Source organism: Panthera uncia, chromosome F2 (genome assembly GCF_023721935.1).
Source record: "Panthera uncia isolate 11264 chromosome F2, Puncia_PCG_1.0, whole genome shotgun sequence".
Taxonomy (NCBI): domain Eukaryota; kingdom Metazoa; phylum Chordata; class Mammalia; order Carnivora; family Felidae; genus Panthera; species Panthera uncia.
In genome coordinates this window covers 68540398-68564105 of record NC_064812.1, presented here as the reverse complement: position 1 = coordinate 68564105, position 23708 = coordinate 68540398, and the positions used below count along the sequence as shown (strand labels likewise).

At 39.9% G+C, this 23708-nt stretch overlaps 1 protein-coding gene across 1 annotated transcript; it reads right to left on the bottom strand.

Moving 5' to 3' along the window:
- Window positions 1-5660: 5660 nt before the first annotated feature.
- Window positions 5661-23319, bottom strand: TTPA (alpha tocopherol transfer protein). The gene is made up of 5 exons (XM_049633350.1): window positions 23051-23319; window positions 16155-16308; window positions 10516-10709; window positions 8901-9011; window positions 5661-6531 (listed from the first exon to the last, which is right to left on the bottom strand). Exons 1-5 carry the CDS (start codon window positions 23252-23254, stop codon window positions 6358-6360), a joined length of 837 nt encoding a protein of 278 aa, XP_049489307.1. The 5' UTR covers window positions 23255-23319; the 3' UTR covers window positions 5661-6357.
- Between the last annotated feature and the right edge of the window lie 389 nt (window positions 23320-23708).

Here is a 23708-nt window from a genome sequence, read left to right as displayed (position 1 = left end):
TGGGAAGGCAAATGAAATAGATGGAGAATTAGTGGAAGATATGGGCTAATAAAATGTATTATGTAGATTCCTTGGGACTGATAAGAGTCTCTAGTTGTCTCCAATGATTAACTTTTGTTTTTACTACAAATTTATGTCCTGCTTTTAGGTAAAGAGGGGAAAGGTAGGGAGCTTTTCTTCTATCTGCTTCTTCTCACTTGCCTTCAGGTCCAAATAATCCTTGTGCAAAAGTGGCATATTCTGCCACCTACATCATCATCTGCTTCTGGGGCCTCTCAAAAGACCTTCATTTCAAGGTTTCCTGTTAAGGTGGATTTCTGTTTGAAGTACAGCTTTTTTTTTTTTTTTTTTTTTTTTTTTTTTTTTTTTTTTTTAGTTGTGAAATGTGAACCCAAGGTTGTATTGTTTGTAATTTTGGAGCAGTTGTGGTTTTGAGGAGGATAGTGTGTTTTGGCTTAGGACCCCTAAAGTGTATCTACCCCTTTCATGTATACAAAAGGGAAGAGGTATGAGTAACTGGGGACTCCAAGAGTGAGCGAAGAGCATGGAGAGGATTTGAGGTTTTGAGATGCAGGCATGGAACCCAGTTAAGGGGGTCAGAGACATCTCTTTAGTCATGATGTATAAGGAAGAGGCTACGGCAGAAAAGTTAGGGAGTCAGTTCTGGTGACAGCTAACTATTCTTAGAAACCCTCAGAGTTGTCTTTTGGTCTTGCGGAGAGGGAAACTGATAACGGTGTTAATTTTTTTAGGAATAAAGCCTTTACTTCAGGGAGGATATCATGTGCTAGTACTTGAGAGCCACTCATTGTTTTATGTTTAGAGATGTTATGTCCCTTGTGGGCAAGAGCTTGGAGTAAATATTGGGCATTGACCACCATCATTAAGCAGAGAAGGTAATGAGGCTCGGACGCCCTCAGAGGAGGGACTGAACCTCCTCAAAAGAGGTTCGCCTGAGTCACGGATGGATGAGACTGAGCAGCAGGGAAGGAAGACGGAGTAGAGTGTGGGGCGGTGCCTGACCATTCCCCATCCCAGACCTTCACCTCACCCCAAGTGCAGGGTGTTCTGAGAAGAGGGGCGTGGTGCACGGCAAAGCTCCGCTGTGGGTGACCTGCCACAACAGCTCTGTTGGACTGGAGAGGGAGCTCCTGATGACAGCCAAACTGCCACAGGGGTGGAGCCTATTTATTCAACTCGGTTAATGAGTCTCTGGAACAACTGCACTGGGGCCAGCTGTAGTTTGTATGTCTGTGGGTGTAGAAGTAAAGGAAGTGAAGTTTAAAATCAGCTAAAAAATTAAAGCCAATCACTTAAGATACTTAAAACATAGAAACGAATTGAAGTTTGAGGCAGAAATAAAGGTCAACAGGGTAGGACCTTATTGTAACACAGCTAACATTTAGGATGAGAGAGAGATAAAAAGTAGAGAGAAGAGGTCAAGTCTGAAAATCTGTAAGGAGGCTCCTATGGACAGCCCAGCTTCCCAGTAAACAGTATCCCATATAGCACAAGGCAGACCTTCATCCACCTGTGATTGTTCCCCTGCGGGCTGTCGCCCAGCCTTGCACCGAGAAATATGCCTCGGTAAGGTCTGCATCCTGTGAGTATTGACCGTCTGCTAGATGCTGCTTAGATACTATTAGACAAAGGTAAAGAAGACTGCATTTAGGGGCACCTGGGTGACTCAGTCGGTTAAGCGTCCGACTTCGGCTCAGGTCATGATCTCACGGTTTGTGAGTTCGAGCCCCGCGTCAGGCTCTATGCTGACAGCTCAGAGCCTGGAGCTTGCTTCGGATTCTCTGTCTTCCTCTCTCTCTGCCCCTCCCCTGCTCATGCTCTGTCTCTCTCTGTCTCAAAAATGAATAAAACATTAAAAAAAATTTCTTAAAAAAAAAAAAGAAGAAGAAGACTGCATTTAAGAGCACTGTCGAGCAGGGAGACAGGCAGGTAGCTATAAATTCAGGGTCATAAGGATTGTTTTAGACATCCACACAGAGGATCCACAAGCAAGAACAAAGAATTCTCGAGAGGGTGAGAGGTTTCACAGATACGACAGGTGAGCAGGACCTTGCAGATTGAGCACACAGAGAAAGTGGGAAAGAGCACGGAGCAGAGGAAACAGCAAGAGTGAAGGTTCAAAGTACAGAACACGCACCTTTTACCTCCCTCCCTCCCTCCCCACCTCCCTTGCTATTGATACTGAGATGTCCTGTGTGGAGAGGGTGAGAGTTTCAAAGTGGTGAAAAGGATTCGAGCCTACAGTATAGGTGGGGTTCAGAGCAAGAATGGAAGAACAGGTTGGGACTGGTTGTAAGAGGCCTCGGGTGCCAATTAGCAGTTTCCCATACACCCAGCGCTGCTGTCTCAAAGTTCAGGTAATAAAATCTTGCAGAACGTAACTCTGGCAACAGCGGAAGGGGAACGTCAGGTCAGGAATAATGAGAAACTGGTAGTCAAATGTGGGCTATTACAGCCGGTCTGATGAGAGGTGATTAACCTTAGAAGTGGGTCAGGGCCGACATTTCCAAGTAGGATTGGTAGAGTCTGGTGACCTGTGGAACTGGGTCTGTGAGGAGCATGGTGGTGTCGTGGAGGGTGTGGACTTTACAGCAAGGCCAGCCAAGTGCGGTCTGATGCTGGCATTTACTAGCTCTGTGATCCTGAGCCAGGGACAGACACTTTTAGAGTTCAGTTCTCTTCTGTAAAAATGGGCCATTTTTTTTTTTTCAGCAAAGATTGAATTGAATCTAATGTTTTGTCTGGCACAAAGTAAGTAATCCATACATTTGAGTGCCTATCAGTGGGTGTTCAAGGCCTCCCATATTTTGTGTCACGTGCATCTTTCATTTTTTATATAATTTTTTAAATGTTTATTTATTTTTGAGAGAGAGAGAGAAACAGAGCACAAACAGGGGAGGAACACGGAGACAGAATCGGAAGCAGGCTCCAGGCTCTGAGCCGTCAGCCCAGACAAGCTCACTGTCCTGTTCCCATCCCCTCCCTCCAAAACAGGACTATTTACTGTTTCTCAGACATGGCCTATTCTTTGTCATCTCTAAGTCTTTGCTCATGCTATTTCTTTTCTTGGAATATCTTTCCTGTCTTCAGTTTTCATTGTTCTCTAGGGCAGTCAATTCTTAAAGCTTCAAATTGTACCTCATCTAAGAACACATCCTCAGTTACCCCACGTAGAAATGATCCTTCCTGCCAAAGCATTCTCTTGGAACCCTTCTAATAACGCTTACACTATACTGCAGTTCACCTGTTTTGGAGGTATATTTTCTCTCTTCTAGGTAGCATCTAGTTAAGTTTTCTGTTCACTATAATACTAAGTCCGTGTACAGTGTTACCAGAAGTAGATAGTTAATGGATGAATGTGGTCAACTCGGATAGAGAAGGGAGTGGTCAAGTGAATAGTAGGTGTGGGGGCAGGAGGAGGATGGTGTGTGCTTGCTAACCAGAAAATCAGTGGAGACGTACGGCTGCCAATCCTAATTTTATTACCATCATTTCTAGTTCTTCCTTTGTAACTCCTACTTCCTCCACAGCCTCTGAGAGTGGCAAAATTCAACAAACATGTAAGGCCAGTAAGGAGGGTTTCAGACAACATCGTGCTACTAGTGTGCTGAGTTTTGGGCTGGTTTGTATGTTTGACCTGTTCCGTGAGCTCTAGGCTTCATTCAGGTGAGTGGCAAAGAGAATATGTGCTCTATGACTTCAGTGTTCTTTCTGTAAGAAAAATACATAGTTTGACAAATAAAGTCATGATCCAGGCTAACAGCAGATTCGGTTTCAAAATTAAATTATCTGATTAAGTAGCACACTCTTTTTTCACTTAGAAGTTTTAACGTCTTTAAGTCTGCATGGCTTAGTTTCATGAAATTGGCTTGCGGTCCCTTTAAGCACAGCCAAAGCCATTAGAGAAAGATGATGCTGAGCTAAGCAGCCGGGAAAACCAGCCTGCAATGAAAACTTACAAAGGAAAACTAGCCTTTGGGTACTGGACAACCAGATTTGGTAAGTTTTTCCTAAGCTTACCTGTAAGGAAAAGTAATTTTTGAAAATGAATGCCTAATATTTATATTTAAAAATGAGAAAGAAACAGCGATAGCTTATGTAAAAGATCTTTATTATTTTTGAACAATATTAACACAAATTATTGTGCAGCTCAGTAACATAATGAGCAGTTAGAGTTAACCTTGTAAAAGGCACTTCTGGTGCAATTAAAGTAAAGTAATATACAGTAACTTAGTAATATAGACAATTTGATAGTTATTTATCCTGCCACCTTATAAAATTGCCTGCTCATTTCGCCTTGTTCTTTTCATGTTCTTCAGTGAATTGCTGCATTTAAAAAAATATGTCACCGTACCATCATGAAATGCACTTCTACTGACTATTTTAATTCTATTTACTGTTAATAACATCACCAGTGAATCACATTTAAACAACATTTTTAAATACTATCCTTTATTCACGTGCTAAAGTAATCATTCCTTCACAGAGTCATGAGTAAGTGTTTTAAGTATCCAAATGTAAATGAAGTGGAACTCGGATATAAACCTCCTTTATAGAAAAATAAAAGTTGGGTAAACCAGAGCTTTTTGTCGTTGTTATTGTTCATTGTTTTTCAATGATTTTATTCTGCTGTTATTTTTAATCATACAATTTTGTGAATTATATAATTTTGTAAGGAAGTCTTTATGATTTTTTTTTTAGAAAACAGGCACAATCTAATTTTTTAATAAAAATTATAATGTAAAGTTAGCTTCCCAATGCTAAATCAAAATTTGTTCTCTACTGAACATTCACAGTTGCTCTCAATTTTTTCATAGACATATGTACAGAGAATTAAAATTATCAGCTCACCTGATTAGAATAATTTTCTTATAAAGAAATATACCCTTCATATATCCTTTCACAAAGATACTATTGCATGATTAAAGTTGAACAAATGTGTAACAAATTTGCACTGTGTTTTTTTTCTTTTCAAACTTAAAACAAAATTTAAAAATTATGAAACACTGTGTCATAAATTGAAAGCTATATTGACATTGTATCTTTCTTAATAAATGAAATATTCTATGACATAAGCTATAATATAAACAGCACATTTTAACTACTGATTTTTTAAAGTAAATATGAATTATAGAATTTGTCTAGAATATTCTGATATATATTAAAAGTTAAATTATTTCATACATAATCTGAAAAGTTCCAGGTGTAACTGACAGTGATTTTTAAAATGTAAACATTTCCTTTCCTTTGTGTAGTTGTGTTATTGTTCAATTAAAAATAGAGTCCATGTATGACGACTAAGTATTATTCCATTTCTAAGTCTCTGTGTATTCTTGATAAGATAACTAAAAACAGAAGTCAAAATTACGTTCTTGATTTGTTTGAAAATGCAGAAATAGTATTAAGAAGCCATCAGCTAGGGGCGCCTGGGTGGCGCAGTCGGTTAAGCGTCCGACTTCAGCCAGGTCACGATCTCGCGGTCCGTGAGTTCGAGCCCCGCGTCAGGCTCTGGGCTGATGGCTCGGAGCCTGGAGCCTGTTTCCGATTCTGTGTCTCCCTCTCTCTCTGCCCCTCCCCCGTTCATGCTCTGTCTCTCTCTGTCCCAAAAATAAATAAAAAATGTTGAAAAAAAAAAATTTAAAAAAAAAAAAAAAGAAGCCATCAGCTATACCTAAAATATTTCCTAAATTATTTTTGATTATCAATTTTGTCAACATGAGTAATTTCAGAGACCTCTAGATGTTACATACAATAGTTTATGGTATCTAGACTCTTCAATCAAAATTTTCTATTGTGCAAATTATGCTGAAATAGAACCTCCCTGAGATAAACTGTCTTGCTGGCCCATAGAAATAACTCTGTAAAACTGTATTCAGATTTTAATCTGAATTATAATCTAATCTGACACCCACCCATGATGGATGTTGATAGATTTTTATCATCAGATGATTTGTACTAATACTTCTTTTTCATGGACTATTTGTAGTACACTTATTCCTAAACCAATGTAGTCAAATAACTTGGTTAAAAGGAAACTTTTCAGAAATATACAAAGGTGAACATGAATAGCTACTTTAAGAGATAACTTCAAGTACAAAAACCAGGAATCTCTTCTATGCTTTCAAGAAGTACTAACATTTAACTACCTGAAAGATAAAATGCATTTAAAAAGCAGTTTTCCAAATCCCCATGTTGCTTATGTCAGAAGAGTTTTACATTTTAGAAGATCAATCAGACAAGCATTAACTAGTTTAAAAAGATTATTTTTCTTTCATTCATGTAACCAGGTAGGATCTCACTCATGTATATTTAATATTCACATTAAATAACTTCTTCTCATTGATTGATCTGTGAAATGCTGCTGAGATAATTTTCAGACTTCATTATAAAATTTGTCCACTCCTGACAAATGTCCTCCATGGAGAATTCTGTACCACCGTATTCCAGAGGAAGAATGTCTGGGAAATGCTGAAGTAAGCTTTGTTTGTAATTGTTCCCATGCATATGAATCTGAAATAGCCAAAATGTTTGAGAAGATATGCCCCAGCCTCTCAGTTTACCAGATGCATTTCTAATGTAAAATCAATACCATAAAATAAGGCACTCTAATGACTTTCAAGATAGGAGAGCATGAATAGACACTATGCCCTTTATTTCTCTTCTTATGTAAGAATTTTACTTAAGTTTGTATTGTGTTGCTTATGAGTCTAATCATCTTACTGTTTTTTATACATGTTTGTATTCTGATAACTATGTAAGATTTATAAAAAGATCTATCCTCTTTCAAAAATAGATTTTTAGGGGCACCTGGGTGGCTCAGTCGGTTAAGCATGTGACTCTTGATTTCGGCCCAGGTCATGATCTCACCATTCGTGAAATCCATGCTGTCAACAGAGAGCCTGCTTGGGATTCTCTCTCTTCCTCTCTCTTTGCCCCTCCATCCCCCACCCCTTGAGTAAATAAACTTTAAAAAATAGATTTTTTTTAAACTCTAAATAAAATTATTTTATACATTCTTTTCCCTAATGTACATGTGATTCAAAACATCTAACATCCTGAGACTCTTCTATAGATGATAAAAAAATGTGCTACTTGGTATTGGTTCATATGAAATAAAAGCATATATCTGCACACACAGCTATGTATGTGGGGAGTAATTTATGTGGTACAATTAATGGCTATTAAATTGGCTATTAAAGAATTAAGAGACAATTGTGGTGGAGAACCTTAAATTTTCAAATACTTTACACTATAAAAATTGATCATATAATGCCATGAAGTTAAAATAAAGACTTAGAACCTTTAGCACATGTTGCTAGAAACAAATAAGTACCCTTTTTCCATCTGCTAGGGTAAAATGTTCATCTTTGCATTAGAAGAATAAAACAAGTTCCTCAGGAACCTCAGAGCCCCAATTCTTGGCTTCTTCTGAAATGTTTAAAATATCATCAGCTCATTGAAAAGAAAATCTCCTATCTCCTCAGGAAGGGCCAAATAAGAACATTCATAGGGTATTGGCAAAAGGTTGAATGGGAGGAGAAGGGCTGGACTGGGTCCCCACTTCTCTAATTGTGGCAAGTCCATTTCATGTCAATTAACTTTCACCGAAATGCTTCACCTCCTTCTCAATTTTTTATTTTTCTTTCTTTTTTGCTCATATTCTCCTATTTGTTAGGTTGAGTGTATTGTTATTTTTGCTTTTATTTGTCCAGAATATACCCCAAAATAGAAATACTTATTTTTAGACATTTTAGAGTTAAACAGAAGGTGGTCAGCCATTATGAAGCTATGCTGAAGAGAGACAATAATCAACACCCCAAAACTGACTTTTCTAAAAATACTAGAATGAAAAGTGGCCATCTTCGTAGGTGTGGTTCTTCTTGAAGACAGATAGAAATTCCTACTGAATAACCTCTACAAATTATCCTTTGCAGATTAATGTAGAAGAGTGGTTGCCATTCTTGGGAACTCAGATTTTATTTTTGATACTTGAAAAACTCCTAAAAGACATTAGATAGTCACCTCAGATAAGCCTCCACAGGATAGGTCAAAAAAGAAGACAAAAACAAGAACAATCAAATCGTTTTGCTTTAACTAACATGACATTAAGTCACATACCTTGGGTACTGTGATTTTCAGTCATGCATGTCTAATTTAAATACATTTATTTTTTATTTGCACAGATAACACATTCATATGGCTAGAAATCAAAACAAGATCAAAGATACACAGTGAGATGCCCTGGTCCCTACTCACACCTCATCCGCCTCTGCTACCATTTAGGTAACCATTTAGGTTGCTTTCTTGTATATCCTTTTAATGCAGCTGTAACCAGAGATTCTGATTTCTCCCCTTTTTATACAGAAGGTAGCATACTATAAAAGCTATCCTTCGTTTGCTTATTTCACTTTACAATACATCCTGCAAATTATATCATATTCTATTGAGTTGATGTGTCTGTTTATATAACCAGTTCCCCGATGATGAACATTTGGTGGTTTCCAATCTTTTGTTGCAGTGAATCCTCTCGTACGTGTAATTTTGTTAATGTGTTGGTATATCTGTGGGACAAAATCCCAGAAGTGCAAGGACTGTGATTTTGGTAACTATGACCACACTGCCCTCTAGAGGGAATGTGCCGTTTTGCACCGCCACTGGCAACGAACGAGAGGCCCAACTTCTCCAATCTCACTAACTTGGTTTTTCAAAATTAAAAAGGAATTTTAATTTATAAAAGCAGTTGGTTTGTTAGACAAATACTTACAACACTGGGTTAATTGTGAGGAGGGGAGGGGAGCTAATAATGCAATCCTTAAATAAAAAAAGGATTGGAATGTCTGCTACAGAAGAATAGTGACTTGAATATGTCTTTTACTCACCCGTTCCTTAATTTTTTCAGTCAGGAATGGTTTAATCATGGAAAAGACAGCATGAAAAATTATTGGCTCATTTATCAAATGGATACCGCGAACTTTTAATGGAAAGGAATCCTTTTGAAAATAAAAAAATGTTAATAACAAAGCGTAAATTAACATATATTCCTATCGAGCAGTGCATTCTCTGAACACTTGCTATACCTAGTGCATGCAGGACCTAAAGTGGGATTTTATTTTCAGAATTATGTATTGTATCAATACAATAGCCTCCTTTCCAGTTCACAGTCGCTAGAGTAAGGAAAAGATTTCACCTTACAGCTTAGACAAAGTATGTTAAGACCCATCTACATCTTTTGTAAGTAAGACACAGAAAATATCTTCCCTAATCACGTATACATGTTCTTTCAAGGAACCAATCAGTCATTTGGATATTTATAGTTAACCATCTTCTCGTAATTTTTATTTTGAGAAAATAATTAAAACTTCATAGAAGTTGAAAGGATAAACACACACTTTTAAACCTTTAACCCAGGTTAAGTCTTTCACATCAAAGTAACATAGGTTTATTTGGAAAGTTAAGGATAAATAAAAAACACTTCATCAATAGTTTTCCTACCCAAAATGTGTTGTTAATGTACTGATTTGTCTCCCCAAGTTTCTGTCATAAAAAAAAATTATTTTCCTATGCATAGCTTTTAGAGATGTGTTATCAATTTGGAGCTTTTCCTTCCAGATTCTCCCTGTGAATAATTTTATTTTAAACATAATTGCCAATATGGTCTCTAAATAATTTGCACCCTGTTTTGTTTTATTGGCACAATACGATTTTTTTTTACACATCATGAGTTTTAATATCATTGCAATAATCTATTAAATGGATGTACCATAATTTAAGTAACCATTTTCCTGTTACTGCGCTAATAAGCTGTTTCTAATTTTCATCTATAAAAATTGATGCCAAAGCAACTGTCTTCATTTACATAAGGCAATAAGCACAACTCTTACATTCAGATGACCTGACCTGGAATTCTTGCTTCTCTACTGACAAAATGTGTGTCCTTGGGCATTGTGACCTCTCCGATACAGTTAATTAATCTGCAAAATGGGAAAATAATAGCCATAGGCTCGTTTGGCCATTAAATGGTAATGCACTTGAGACACTTAACAAAGTACCTGGCACATAGTATATACAAAGTCTTTACCGTATTTAAGATTATTCCTTGGCTAGGTCCCCGAAAGTAGTATTAGATGATGGCCATCTTAAAAATATTTTAATTTCTGAAAGAACTGCATCAATTTATACCTTCCAAGAATGTTACATCCCATTGTACCATTGTTATAAATATTGTTTTGAGTCAATCTTTTAATTTAGGAAGAAAAATTTAATAACAAAAAGAGAAAATTACCACATTGTTGTTTAAATGTATAAATTCTGTGGTTACTAATTTTGAACGTATTTTTGGTTTCTTGCAACGTTCTTTGTTTCATGAATTAATCACCCTTTCCTTCCTCTTAGCGTCATTGAATTATGTGTACCATTTAAAAATTTTTATCTAATTTTCTGATAAATGCACCATCCCTTACAAATTTATCCCAAAGAGTTAAAATATACACTTACTGTAAGAACAGCAGCAATCTTCTTGGCTACCGATGGGGTAATTTGAAAAGCGTGAGAAAACTGCCAGCCTTCTAGATCAAAGACAGCTTTGATACCATTCCGTTGGGTTTCTACCTCCTCTACAATAAGCTCGGATGTGATTAGACTTACACGGAAAACATCATAAGCTGTGAAAACTTTTGGGTCCCATTGTGCTAAAAAAGAAAATTTTTAAATAGTATATCTCAGCATAGTGTAAAAACTCAGGAAGATTTACAAAGGGAAACCAATTCTTTCAAGACTTAAAAGATCAGTAGAACTAAAAACATGTACAATGATCATGGATTGAATAATAGATCAAATAGATCTAAAAACATGTTCCTGCTTCTCCCTCCACCCTCAGATCCCTAGCAAAGAACAGATTTTAAAAGCATGGGGGAAAAGAGAATGCATGCAGGCTAGATTTGACTGCCAGATGAAACTACGCCCACCACATGCAGGAGACGGCTGTGGCTGAAGATGAGAATGCCCCCAGGTATGCTCCAAGCTCAGAGGTATTGGAAATGAGAAAAGCTTTAGGGTGATAAAGCCTTATAAGGAGTAACTAGGGCCCTGTAGTAACCAAAGAGGTTGCTAAGGGAAATGTGTGAACAGCAGATTGGCAGGCTGATGTCTCAGACACTCCTCAGTAGCAACAGCACATAGCCGTCAAGTCTGAACAGGCCAGAACAGTAAGTGTGGGCTTTGGAAAAGAGACAGGGAAGCACTCCAGTAGCTGCCCACACCCAGGGGAAACAACTAGAAGACTAACTGACATTCTAGTCTTCTCCCCTCCCCTACCATCCCTGGGCAGGCCAGGGCAAGGAGAAATGGCAGTAACAGACAGGTAAACAGGTGATCTTAAAAGAAGATACGCAGTCATTCAGTATTATAAGAATTTTAAAAATTGGGGCGCCTGGGTGGCTCAGTCAGTTAAGCGGCTAACTTCGGCTCAGGTCATGATCTCACGGTCCATGGGTTCGAGCCCCACGTCGGGCTCTGTGCTGACAGCTCAGAGCCTGGAGCTTGTTTCAGATTCTGTGTCTCCCTCTCTCTGACCCTCCCCCGTTCAGGCTCTGTCTCTCTCTGTCTCAAAAATAAATAAATGTTAAAAAAAAAAAATTTTAAAAAATATACACATTCAAGGAAGAAGGAAGTTACACTCAATAGATAAAGGCACTAAAACGCAAGAAAACAGTTAATAAAGCAAGAGACGTTAAAAAGAAGCAAAATAGTTTGTGAGGGGAAAAAAAGAATAATGCAGGCTATTATAAGAACATGTTGTTACTTAAGTTTATTTATTTATTTATTTTAAATTTTTTTTTTTTTCAACGTTTTTTATTTATTTTTGGGACAGAGAGAGACAGAGCATGAACGGGGGAGGGGCAGAGAGAGAGGGAGACACAGAATCGGAAACAGGCTCCAGGCTCTGAGCCATCAGCCCAGAGCCTGACGCGGGGCTCGAACTCACGGACCGCGAGATCGTGACCTGGCTGAAGTCGGACGCCCAACCGACTGCGCCACCCAGGCGCCCCGTATTTATTTATTTATTTTGAGAGAGAGAGAGAGCACAAGCAAGGAAGATGCAGAGAGAGAAGGAGAGAGAGAGAATCCCAAGCAGGCTCTGCACTGTCAGTGCAGAGCCAGATGTGTGGCTCAAACCCAGAAACCGTGAGGTTGTGACCTGAGCCAACACCAAGAGTCAGATGCTTAACCGATTGGGCCACCCAGGCGCCCCAGGACAGAATATTATCTGAAAGAATCAGCTGAGATCTTGGAAATAAAAAGATGGCAATTCAAGCAAATCTCAGCTGAAGGGACAAATGGCAGAAAAGACAAAGCCAACGAGTGGATAATGGTTTGGAATACCAAGCTGAGGAATTCTCTGAAAAGAGCCAAGAATTGATATGTATGTATCAAAAGACTCATGCAGCTGGCAACAGACAGCTAGCAGAAGTTTCAACATCCAACTAATTAGAGTTCTGGAAGGTAATAATGCAGAGAATGGGGAATAGAGGAAAGGGGAGTAACAGTAGAGAAAAATGTTCCAACGCTGGAAAAAATGCAAGTCTTCATATTGAAGGTTCCATGGAGTGTCTAACAAAACAAATTAAAAAGAGGGGGGGAAGATTCATGAGTAAGTAATGGCAAAGTTTCAAAGCACCAGTTTCTGGCTTGGACAGCTGGGTAGAATGGTGGTACCATTTACTGAGATAGAAAACAGTGGAAGAGAAATGTTTGGGGAGGAAAAGATCATACGTACTTTTGGACATGTAAAAATGGTGACTGAGAGACATCTAATTGCATACAGATGGAACAAGGAGCTGGTTGTATGGGTCCCTGGGGACAGGAGATATGGGGGTGAGACAGCACAATAGGGATTGTCTTAGGTCTATGCAGAAAGTAGCATCAGAACACGAGGTTGAGGCCAATACCCTAAGGAATTTCAGAATTTAAAGGGTCTTTTGGATGGCTGACCCTTAACAGATTTAAATATTGATGGGGAGTGTCTACTAGCAAAGAAAAATTCAAAGATATATGGAGAAGAGACCATCAGAAGTATTCCCAGGTAGGCACAATAGGATTGCCCCTTGCCTTTTTAGAGCCTCAGCTGCCTGGTAAGAATTTGAATAATCAATTCATGGATAACCCAGATCAAATATAATATACTACTTCAGACATTGGCAGAAAGCTACCATGGTGAAAACTAGGAGCAGAATGATTGAAAGTCTGCAGTTAAGAAAATAGTAGCTGACCTAAATTTCTGAGCTCACCAACATAGTTGTCTAGACCTGTGCTGTCCAATATGGTAGCCATTAGCCACGTGTGGCTATTTAAACCTAAATTAATTACAATTGGGTAAAATTAAAAACTCGGTTTCTTAGTTCCAAAAGCCACATTCAAGTGCTCAATAGTCACATGTGGCTAGTGGCTATTGCAGAACAATTTCATCATTATAGAAAATTCCACTGGATAGCACTGGTCTAGGCTCGAAGCTTCTTTGAGGCAAAAGAAAAACATGCCTTAGGTTTCTAATTCCTTTTTCAGCCTCTATCTAACATTTATCGAGTGCTTCTTATATGTCAGGTAACGTTCTAATTATATTTCGTATATATTATGAGATTTAACCCTCACAGCAACCCTGTGAGATGGGTTTTCGTTTGACAGATGAGAAAATGGGATTACAGGTACGACTTCCCAGGTAGGTAGAAAGTAGCAGAGCTGGAGTTCCAACCTGGTCAATGTGCTGTAGAACTTGTATTCCTAAGAACTACGCCACAGTCAAAGTTAATGGTCACTGCTAATTGTATTTTTGCTGCTGCGGTATAGTAGTGGGTCCCAAAAGCATAAAATGATATGCTCTGGCTTGTGGGCTAATAATGGCAAAAACTGAGTTTCACCTTGTATTGCCCTGACAGGATGGCGAAAATGCTCTGTACATTTTGTCACTGCGTTTACTGCAGACATGATACCTAGGCAAAGGGGGTGATGCTAACGGCCCAAACCCTCTACCACAGATTTCCTTTAGTTCCTCCCATTAATTCAGTTAAGTTGAGGAAATTCATAAATCTTTATTCTGTCCTTTCATTTTACTCCTAAACCTCTCCTGATTCTCCTTTTCACCCTAGAATAACGTCTTATTCTGCGTAACACACAGGAAATTTGCTACATGCCTTGCTTCCCTGACCATCACTGACCTACATGTTTTCTTGACTTTAAAATCTCTTTTAGTTAAACAGTATACTTAACTATTAATGTACTGCAAGAAACCTCCCTAAGCAATAGAAGACTATTGATTCACTGTTAAGGTATATATGTATGTATGTATTTATAAAGGCTTTATTTTTAATTTTTTTAAGTGTATTTATTTTGAGAGCAAGAGAAAGAGAGGGTGTGTGTGTTTGAGCAGGGGAGGGGCAGAGAGAGAGAGAGAGGGAGAGAAAGAATCCCAAGCAGGTTCTAAGCCGTCGGTGCAAAATCAGGACTCAACTGACTAGGCCACCCAGGCGCCCCTAACGATTTTATTTTTAAGTAATCTCTGCACCCAGTGTGGGGCTCAAACTTACAACCCCGAGACCAAGAGTCACTGGCTCCACTGACTGAGCCAGCCAGGTGCCCCCAGTGTTAAGGTACTTATGATCAAAGTAGTACATTTGCTTTTTACTTTCAAGGTGTCATTTGTACTTCTTAACTTGCCCCCAGGTACTTTATGAACAAACCCAAAAAACAAAAAAAATACAAAAACCAAAAACCAAAAACCAAACTCCGGCCAGGCAGTACAGTCAGGACACTTGCAGAAAGAATCCCCTGCAGGTTTCAGTTTTATATTCCTGGGACCTCCAACTAGCATTGCAGATAAATTATAAGACTCCCTGTTAAAACTGGAATTCAGATGATCAGGATGTAATTTTTAACATAAGTGTGCCCCATGCATACTAAAAACTTATTTGCTGTGTTTATCTGAAATTCAAATGCGAACTGGACACACCATATTTTCATAAAATGTATGTTTACTTGCTATACAAAACAAGGATACTATCTTAACTCTGGCAACGCTACCCCTAAATAACTTGGGGAACTTCCTTCATCTTCCTAGAACACTGGCGGGGCAACAAGAAGACAGGACAGACATTGTGATGTCTGCTTTATAGACAACAGCTTCACGATTGACCCAGGTGTACTCAATACGTAAGCTGGAGCGAAAACCGGAATCCTTCTACCCCATCTTCTGATACCCTAAAGAATTGAGTGCAGTGTCTTCTTGCAAGATCATAAACAGTTGAGTTACAGGTAACAGTTGAGTTACCTATAATCAGGCAGAAAAAGCAAAGCTGTAGATATTTTAAAGTTCCCTAGAATATTTTCAGATGCAAAAGTTTTTGTAAGATTATAATTAATGAGATCCTCCTCATGAAATATTCGTTATCTTTGTCCTTCCCACTGGGCCAAGGGAGGATGCCGGGGGCCATGTGAGTCCTCTGTTACGCACCATTTTTAGCTACACAAAGGTCAAAGGAAGGGGTAGTCACCAACCTACAGAAATTACCAGGAAGGCCTGATGTGAAAAGGGGGAAGATGTGACAAGAGGGCCATGTGGAAGACACTGTCTTCCCACTACCCGGGAATGCTCCTTTCTCATCCCAGAGAGTGGGCCCCTGCCTCCTTAGCCCTGGGGGTTAACCCACTAGCCATTCACTCACTCCAGAAGTATTTAAGTATTAGGCCCTGGTTTCAGTGTTTGGGACACACTGAACAGACAAAATTCATGCTCTCATGTGGCATTATGACAGCTCAGAATTCTTATTTGGATTTCCTACTGAGTACTTTATAAAGCCTTTACCTTGATGTTTTCACCTTTTTTCCTTATTTCTCTACTCTGTTTTCTCTCTCTCTTATTTTATACCGTTGACTGTGTGGAAGAATGGAAGTAAGATTTTCATCGGTTTTTAATTTTCTCACAATTGCCAGTTTTATTATATTTGAGGGACATTAAAATCTTAATTAAACCTAAGTGAAAACCTAAAAAGCTGAATTCTTAAATATGGACTCATTAAAGCTTTCAATAGGGCAGTCAAGAAAAAAAAAAAAGAAAAAGAAAAAAAGTACTACGTGTGACTTACCGATTCTGTAAATAAGAACTTTGCTGCCAGTGGGATCTCTGGCTCTCAGAACTCCAAGGTAACCGGCCTTCAGAAGGCCAAGGATACTTCTAGGGCGTAGATCGGCACTTATTTCTGGACATTCTGCCCTCCACTTATAATAGTTTTTAAGTAACTGAAAAATAAAATAAAAATTGTCTACAGATAACATACCTGGTAAGCACTTCGTAAAAATGGTAGCAAAGCCTTGGCATTATGTGTGGCCCCTTCCATCCATTATGTCAGGATTGTAATCTGGCATATTTTTTTTTTTAGCTGTAAAAATTAAAGTTCTCTTCATCAAGGATCTCAGGTGATAAGACTTCACCACAAATTCAAAGTTGAGTAATTTTCATTTGGCTCCTATGCCCGGTAGTCTCCAAAAACAGCTGCAATACCCCCCCCCCCCCCCCTACACAGGCGCCATTCGCCCATCAAAGGTGGGATCCATTTGATTCCTCCTCCCCCTCCTCCCTGAATCTGGGCTGGTCTTACATCTTGCTTTGGCAGAAGTGACACTGTGCTAGTTTAGGAAGTCTGGGACTTTCTGTGTTTGCTTTTTGGGATCAAGATATCACATAAGAATAAGATTACTAAGGGGAGCCTGGGTGGCTCAGTCCATTAAAGATCTGACTTCAGCTCAGGTCACAATCTCACGGCTTGGCTAATGAGTTTGAGCCCTGAGTTGGGCTCTGTGCTGACGGCTCAGAGCCTGGAGCCTGCTTCAGATTCTATGTCTCCCTCTCTCTCTGCCCCTCCCATGCTCATACTCTGTCTCTGTCCCTCTCAAAAATAAATAAACATTAAAAATTAAAACAAAAAAAGACTAAGATTGCCAAATGGTAAGTCTAGGTGGAGAGAGACACTGGACAACCAGAGCCATTCTCAGTCTGATCTCAGCCAAGTTCCCATCTGATGCAATGTGGAGCGGAGATGAGCCCCACGCAGCCCTGCCAAATTAGAGAATCACAGACAAATAAATAGTTGTGGTTTGAGCCACTAAATTTGGGGGTGATTTGTTACTCAGCGATAGATAGCTGAAACATCCACGTTTAGTCCTTTCTGAAACAAGGAAGAAGAGAAACCAAACAAATTTGCTCCACAAATATTTTGGGAGCATCTACAATGTTCCACACACTGTGTAGGGGCTTGAGTTACAACAATGAACAGAGTAAAATGCTTGTATTCCCTGGAGCTGACCTGTCAGTGACCGCTGCATCATACAAGCCATGTTTTGTAGTGAAAAGTTAAATTCCCAGGCTGCTGCTTCAGAAAAATCTTAACTCTACCATTCGTTATCTGTGTGATCTTGGGTAAATATTTAACTCCTTTGAGTCTTGTTTTGTCTATATCTGCCCGGTAGGGTTAAATCATACACGGGCATAATGAGTGGTAGTTACCACTGCTGTTGTGATAATTGGGAGTTATTTGGATTTATATTGCTCATCCAAGTATCTTAGTGCAGGTTTATATTAAAGGTAACTAGGATTTTTTGGTTTCATTTTCTTTTCCTTCAAAAACAAGGGCTAAATCAAAGATACAAAGGAACATCTCTATACCACTACTATTCTTTCTACGAATAGAAAAACAACAAAAATCAATGTTTAAAATTTTTTTAATGTTTATTTATTTTTGAGAGAGAGACACAGCACGAGCAGGGAAGGGGCAGACAGAGAGGGAGACCCAGAATCCAAAACAGGCTCCAGGCTCTGAGCTGTCAGCAGAGTCAGACGCAGGGCTCGAACTCACAAGCCGAGCCGTGACATTATGACCTGAGCCAAAGTCGGATCTTTAATGGACTGAGCTGCCCAGGTGCCCCCAAAATCAACGTTTTAATTGAGATTTGCGTTCAGGGTGGAACAGTATGCCTGGATGGCCCGTCGTGGCAAAGTGTGAAGGAATCCTGTTTTAAAAGAACCATCAGTAATGGTTACTCTGCATTGACAAGTAAAACAGATATTGCCAGTGTCTTGTGGAGAATCCTAAAATCATTTTATGCATGTAAAATTTGTGGTTTTAAAATTTTCCTCTTCACGATTTTCCGTGTCCTCAATTTTTGTAAAATGCCAGCATGTTTGTTTTGAGTTTAAAGAGGTCTGCTAGCAATGGGGAACTGAGGTTCAGATGAAAGGAAGGGACGGATCCCATTGTCATTGGAATAAACATGACAGGTGTGATCACAAAGTCGTTATGCTCTGGATGAGAAACTACAAATACAAATACAAAAACCAAGCAGAAGGGGGAATTCCAACCCTTGGGCAATGTAAGTGACTGAAAAAGGCTGAAGAACGAGAAAAGCTGGTTGGACTGTATACAGGAGAAGCGACACCTACACCGTGATGCACAGAAGGGAGGGAGAAGTTATGTGTGCCAGCTGCCCCTCTCTCCTTTCTCTCTCGCACGGATATCGTCTTTCCAACTTTCTCTATTTCTGTTTTTCTCCCTCTCATTTCTTCATTTGATAAACTTTTCCGAATTGTTTTAAAAAAAGAGAGTTGCTACAAGTTAAATGAAACTGAGAGGTAAAAACGAAAAAAGTCCATAAATCTGCCAACAACGAAATAATTGGTGACCTAAATAGCAACTACCAAAAGCAGAAAGAACAAAAGGTACATTGTAGATTCTGATATATTCATTCTACTCTATGAGTTTCTCTTCCTCCTCCTGTCTGAGAGGGCATCAGAACAAAGGTTAAAAGCATGTTGCAATGCTCATTACTTCGATGGTCCCTCAGATATACAAATAGTCCTTTTAATACTGATTCAAGGAAAACGCTAGACACAGCATATCAGCACCTATATAAAAAGAATGATCTGAATTTACCATGGAGCCATAGAAGTTGTAGGCTCATTAAAAGGGATCTGTTAGGTAATGGAGGCAGGGTCTTCGGCTGATTGATCTCTGCAGAGTGGTGGGCACCAGGGAGTTAGGTACATGTGTTGAATGAAAGAATAAATGAATGCATGGGTAAGCCAGCTGAATTCACAAACCTGAGAAACTGGCTTTTGTAAAGATGTGCAAATCACTCTTATGCTTGGACATTTAGCTTTTGCAAATTGAAATATCTAAACTCGGATCTTTGATGATTACTTTTCCATTGATAAATCAATTCAAAACCCCGGCTGACATATAAATAAGTTATATAAATGACCTAAACTGCTACTGAGCAATTCTCAAACAAATCATCAAAAGTCCACAACAACAGAAAACTGGAAGCAGGTCGATATTCATTATTGGAAGGCAACTCTTTTGTACCACAATTAGGAATAATTAAATAAATAAAAGCTATGGTTTATTTTAACTATGCGTTGTAATCGAGTATGTTTCTTCTTACATTTTTCACGTACTTTCAAACAAAATAAGGACTATGTTTGTGCAGCTTTTATAGGGTTCAATGGCATCATTTCAATTCCTTCTCACAACCATCCTGAGAGGTAACTACTGTTACCCAATTTTTTGGAGAAGAAAACACCAAAGAAGCTACATTTACAAAAGAAGCTACATTGAAAGGGAAATTAGCAGGGAGAGTCAATGGATTTTGAAAGCTGCAAAGACTTTGGGAAAACCATAAAAATATTTAAAAGATAAAAAAAACTTGCCACACGGAGCAAAAATATAAGGAACTGAACTAGTCACTTGTAAAAGACAGGAATTCACAAGAATATGTGGGACAGGCAAAGGTTAACAGTTGGCTGTTTTAAGTTCATTGTTTTAAACAGAAGGGTCAAGTGTAGTGTGCTTGAGAGCATAGGCTCTGCAAACATCAAGCCAAGTTCAGATCCCTGCTCTACCACTTAATAAATGACTTCGGACTAGTTACTCTCTGCATCTCAGTTTCTTCCAAAATAAGTGAATAATGACATAATCCGCACAAACACTATTTACCAAAATACCTGGTACTCCATAAGCTATTAGAATCATAAAAACCTCATTAATTCATTATAACTTGAAACATAAAAACTAGAATAATGAGAAGTTTCAATGTAACTGAGGGGCTTGTCAAGCTTTCTTCATATGCTAAAACTTTGGGGTTTTTATATTATAAATAAGGGACTTTGAGTTGAATTAGCTGCTTTTATGGTGGAAAATGAAAAAAAAAATAGTTTCACACTCTAAGCCTTTCCCTTTCCTTTCCAGTTGGCAGAAAAGTGAGGCAAAACGTTCACAGACACTTGATCCCTATCCAATGGATTTAGACAGTCTTGCTGGCCAATTCCTCAAGGATATGGTGCAATGAAAACAATTCAGGAAAATAAAGAATACAGGAAATAATATATATAGCAGAGGCTGGGGGTAAATTTTATTTCTTCTTTTGTTTAGACATTACTTTTATTTATTTATTTATTATTTTTTAAGGTTTATTCATTTTTTTGAGAGACAGAGACTGAGCGTGAGCGGGGGAGGGGCAGAGAGAGAGGGAGACACAGAATCCAAAGCAGGCTCCAGGCTCTGAGCTGTCAGCACACAGCCCGACGCGGGGCTCGAACTCACAAACTGTGAGATCATGACCTGAGCCAAAGTCAGACGCTTAACGGACTGAGCCACCCAGGCGCCCCTAGACATTACTTTTAAAAAGCAGCTAAAATGAAATCGGTAAATCATTCACTTTTTTATTATTAGTTACCTCTACACATTTATATGCTTAATGCCTCATTTGAACTGTACTCTTCATAGGACCTAAGGTTGTGTTTGTATTTAGTAGTTGCTGAATTTAGTTTATTGTTCATGATGTTGGAATACCTGGGTAGACATCTGACAAAACAAAATTAGAGTCAGGTTCTTATTTCATTCCTAACATCAAAATAAATCTCAGTAGATTAGCAACTCCAACATTAAAAAGAGAAGTCATAAATTACTATAGAAAATTTTGGAGAGGAGAAGAGCTTATAAGACCCAGAAGCAATCAAAGAACAATCTAACTGATATATTTGATTACATAGAAATGTTTAAACTCTGCCGAGAAAAAAAAAATAGTACAAGCTATGTCAAAAGACAACAAACTAGGAGAAAGGCTTATTTTCTTTAAACATAAAGATATTTTATGAGTAAAAAATTATATGTATATTTTATGTGAACAAAATGGAAGAGAATTAACAAATGGTAAAAACAGGCAGTTAACTGGAAAATAATTTAAAAATTTTAAGTATACGAAACATGATTAACCTCACTTATAACTTTAAAAATGCATATTACAATGAGAACCAATTTTTCACCAAGCAGGTTGACACAGATCATAATGTTTGATAGTACAGGGTGGGTGATAATAGGAAGAAAAAGTCACCATTCTGTAGCATAAAAGTGATAAAGTTAGTGCAAACACTTTGAAGGACAGTTGTTGCATTCATCAACATTGAAAATGCACCTCTTCAGCAACTGTACGGGCTGAACTTACCTTATAAGGATATATTCCTGTTTTTGCACAAAGACAAATGTATAAAGACATACTACAAAATCCACTTGGTGATGGAAGAAACCCCGTTTCTCTTATTTACTGCATTTTGTACACTGCCAGGCTAATTGCAGTTCAAAAAATAATCGTTGAAGGAATGAACAGCATGCATGATGGCATTGCTGCTGGCTGATGACAACTCCTATGTCCAGTAACAGGGGACTGTTAATAAATGTTAATATAATTAATTCATACAATGGGATTGCACACAGCTCCCCAAAAGAATACAATGTATGCACACATGCTGAAATAGGCTGATCTCTATGAGAAATTATGTAAACAAATAAAATAAAATAAAGACCAAACGTAAACCACATACCTATGCCACGTGAGCTCAGACTATACCCAGAAAGAGAAACATGTTACCAGTAACTGCTTCTGGGTAACCAACCAACGAAATGAAGGTTTTGGATGGGGAAGTTTTTTCCTTTAGAAAGTTACTTTTAGAAACTTACTTTGCACTCCTTGCTACTTACGGATTTTTTAAATCCCCCATGCTCTTTACTTTTTCGGTTAAAAATTAGTTAACAACAAGAACAAAAAACTCATACTGAGACATGTTTACGATTCTGTACTATACTACGTCCCCTGCGGCCCACCTCGCAACACGACATTGAGCAAGCCAGTTGGCAAAAGGGCGAGATCAGGTTCAATTGCTGGGTGCTTACTCTTACGTCAGGCTCTGTGCCAGATTGGCTAACGTTCAATTCTCGAAATCAGTCAGTGGGCTAGGCTTTCTCACCATTGTTTAACAGAAAAGGATGCTGAGCCCAAAGTGACAGAACTCAAGGTTACATCTCTCTTTTCGATTCCTGTCTTCGCACCACCCCTTCTCTCAACCATCTGTAGCAAACCTGGAAACACAGAAGAGCCAGCTGGTCCCATACCTTTCCACTCAAAATATACCGGACTGCTTTACCGTCCTGACAAAGTATTATCAGGAATGGCACTCTTTTGCTAGAATTTGGCCTCAGACCTTCAGTTTTACTGGCAACTCCATACTCCCGGCCACACGTGCAGTGATCTGCTAAGATGTGATAAATCCAGGCTTCCTCCTTCTCAGCTGTTACTTTGGTTTCTATCACCGGCTTCGCGCCAGGGAGAGGAAAGGCATTCGCCCCGAACTTCATGGGCTCGGGAGACTCGTGTAGAGCAGAGCTCCAGTGGTTGGAGGTCAAACGGGCCATCACCCCGGAGCGCTCCAGCTTTTTCTAGGTTTTCCGTTTCCAAGACCCTGAGAAACTGGCAGGACCCGCGCGGGATTTCTCAGAGCACCTGCAGCCACCGCGCCCGCCGCCCGGTGCGCGTCAGGGGCGCCTTCCCGCCACGGTTCTGCAGGCGACTCGAGCTTTCGCGGGGGTCTGGGCCGAGCCGCGGCGGGCCCCCAGCCCTGCCCGCGGAGGGGAACGCAGCCGGGAGGCACGCTTACCCGCCAGGCCAGGTCGAGGTCGAAGTCCCGGGCGCGCAGGAACCGCAGCAGGAAGGAATCGGTGAGGGGCAGCGGCGTCGGCGGAGCGCCGGCCGCCCGGGCCTGGCGCCGCAGCTCGGCCAGGGCGGGTTGCAACAGCGGGGACTGGTCCGGCAGCGCGCTGAGCTGCAGCCCCCGCTCCGGCCCCGGCCGCGTCTCTGCCATGCCCGCCCCGCCGTTTCGGCCGCCCGGGGCCGGGTGGCCGGGAAAAGCGCGGGCGCCGCGCCACCCTCTGGCCCCTCCCCCGGTGGCGGCGGGCCGCGCACACGCACCCGCCCGCCCCGCGGGGCCGCGACCGGCCTCGCGCGGCCGCGAGGGTGTGCGCCAGCTCCCGGAGCCGCGTGGTGTCCCCCACGGTGCTGCTCCTTCTGGAAACCCGAGCCGTTCTTTCTCCAGTGAGGGAAGGCGTGGTGTCCACCGCCAAAGGGAGGATGTCAGAAAGTTTGCTCGCCTACGCTGATTGCCATGAGTTTGGATGTTTTTCCAAAAAACAAAAACAACAACAAAAACAACAAACTATCTACCTACTAGAGGAAACTTTTCCGTCTTTTTCTCCCTCCCTCCGTGCCTCCCTTTCCTCTTTTCCTGCCTTCCTCCCTCCTCTCCTTGCCTTTGCTTC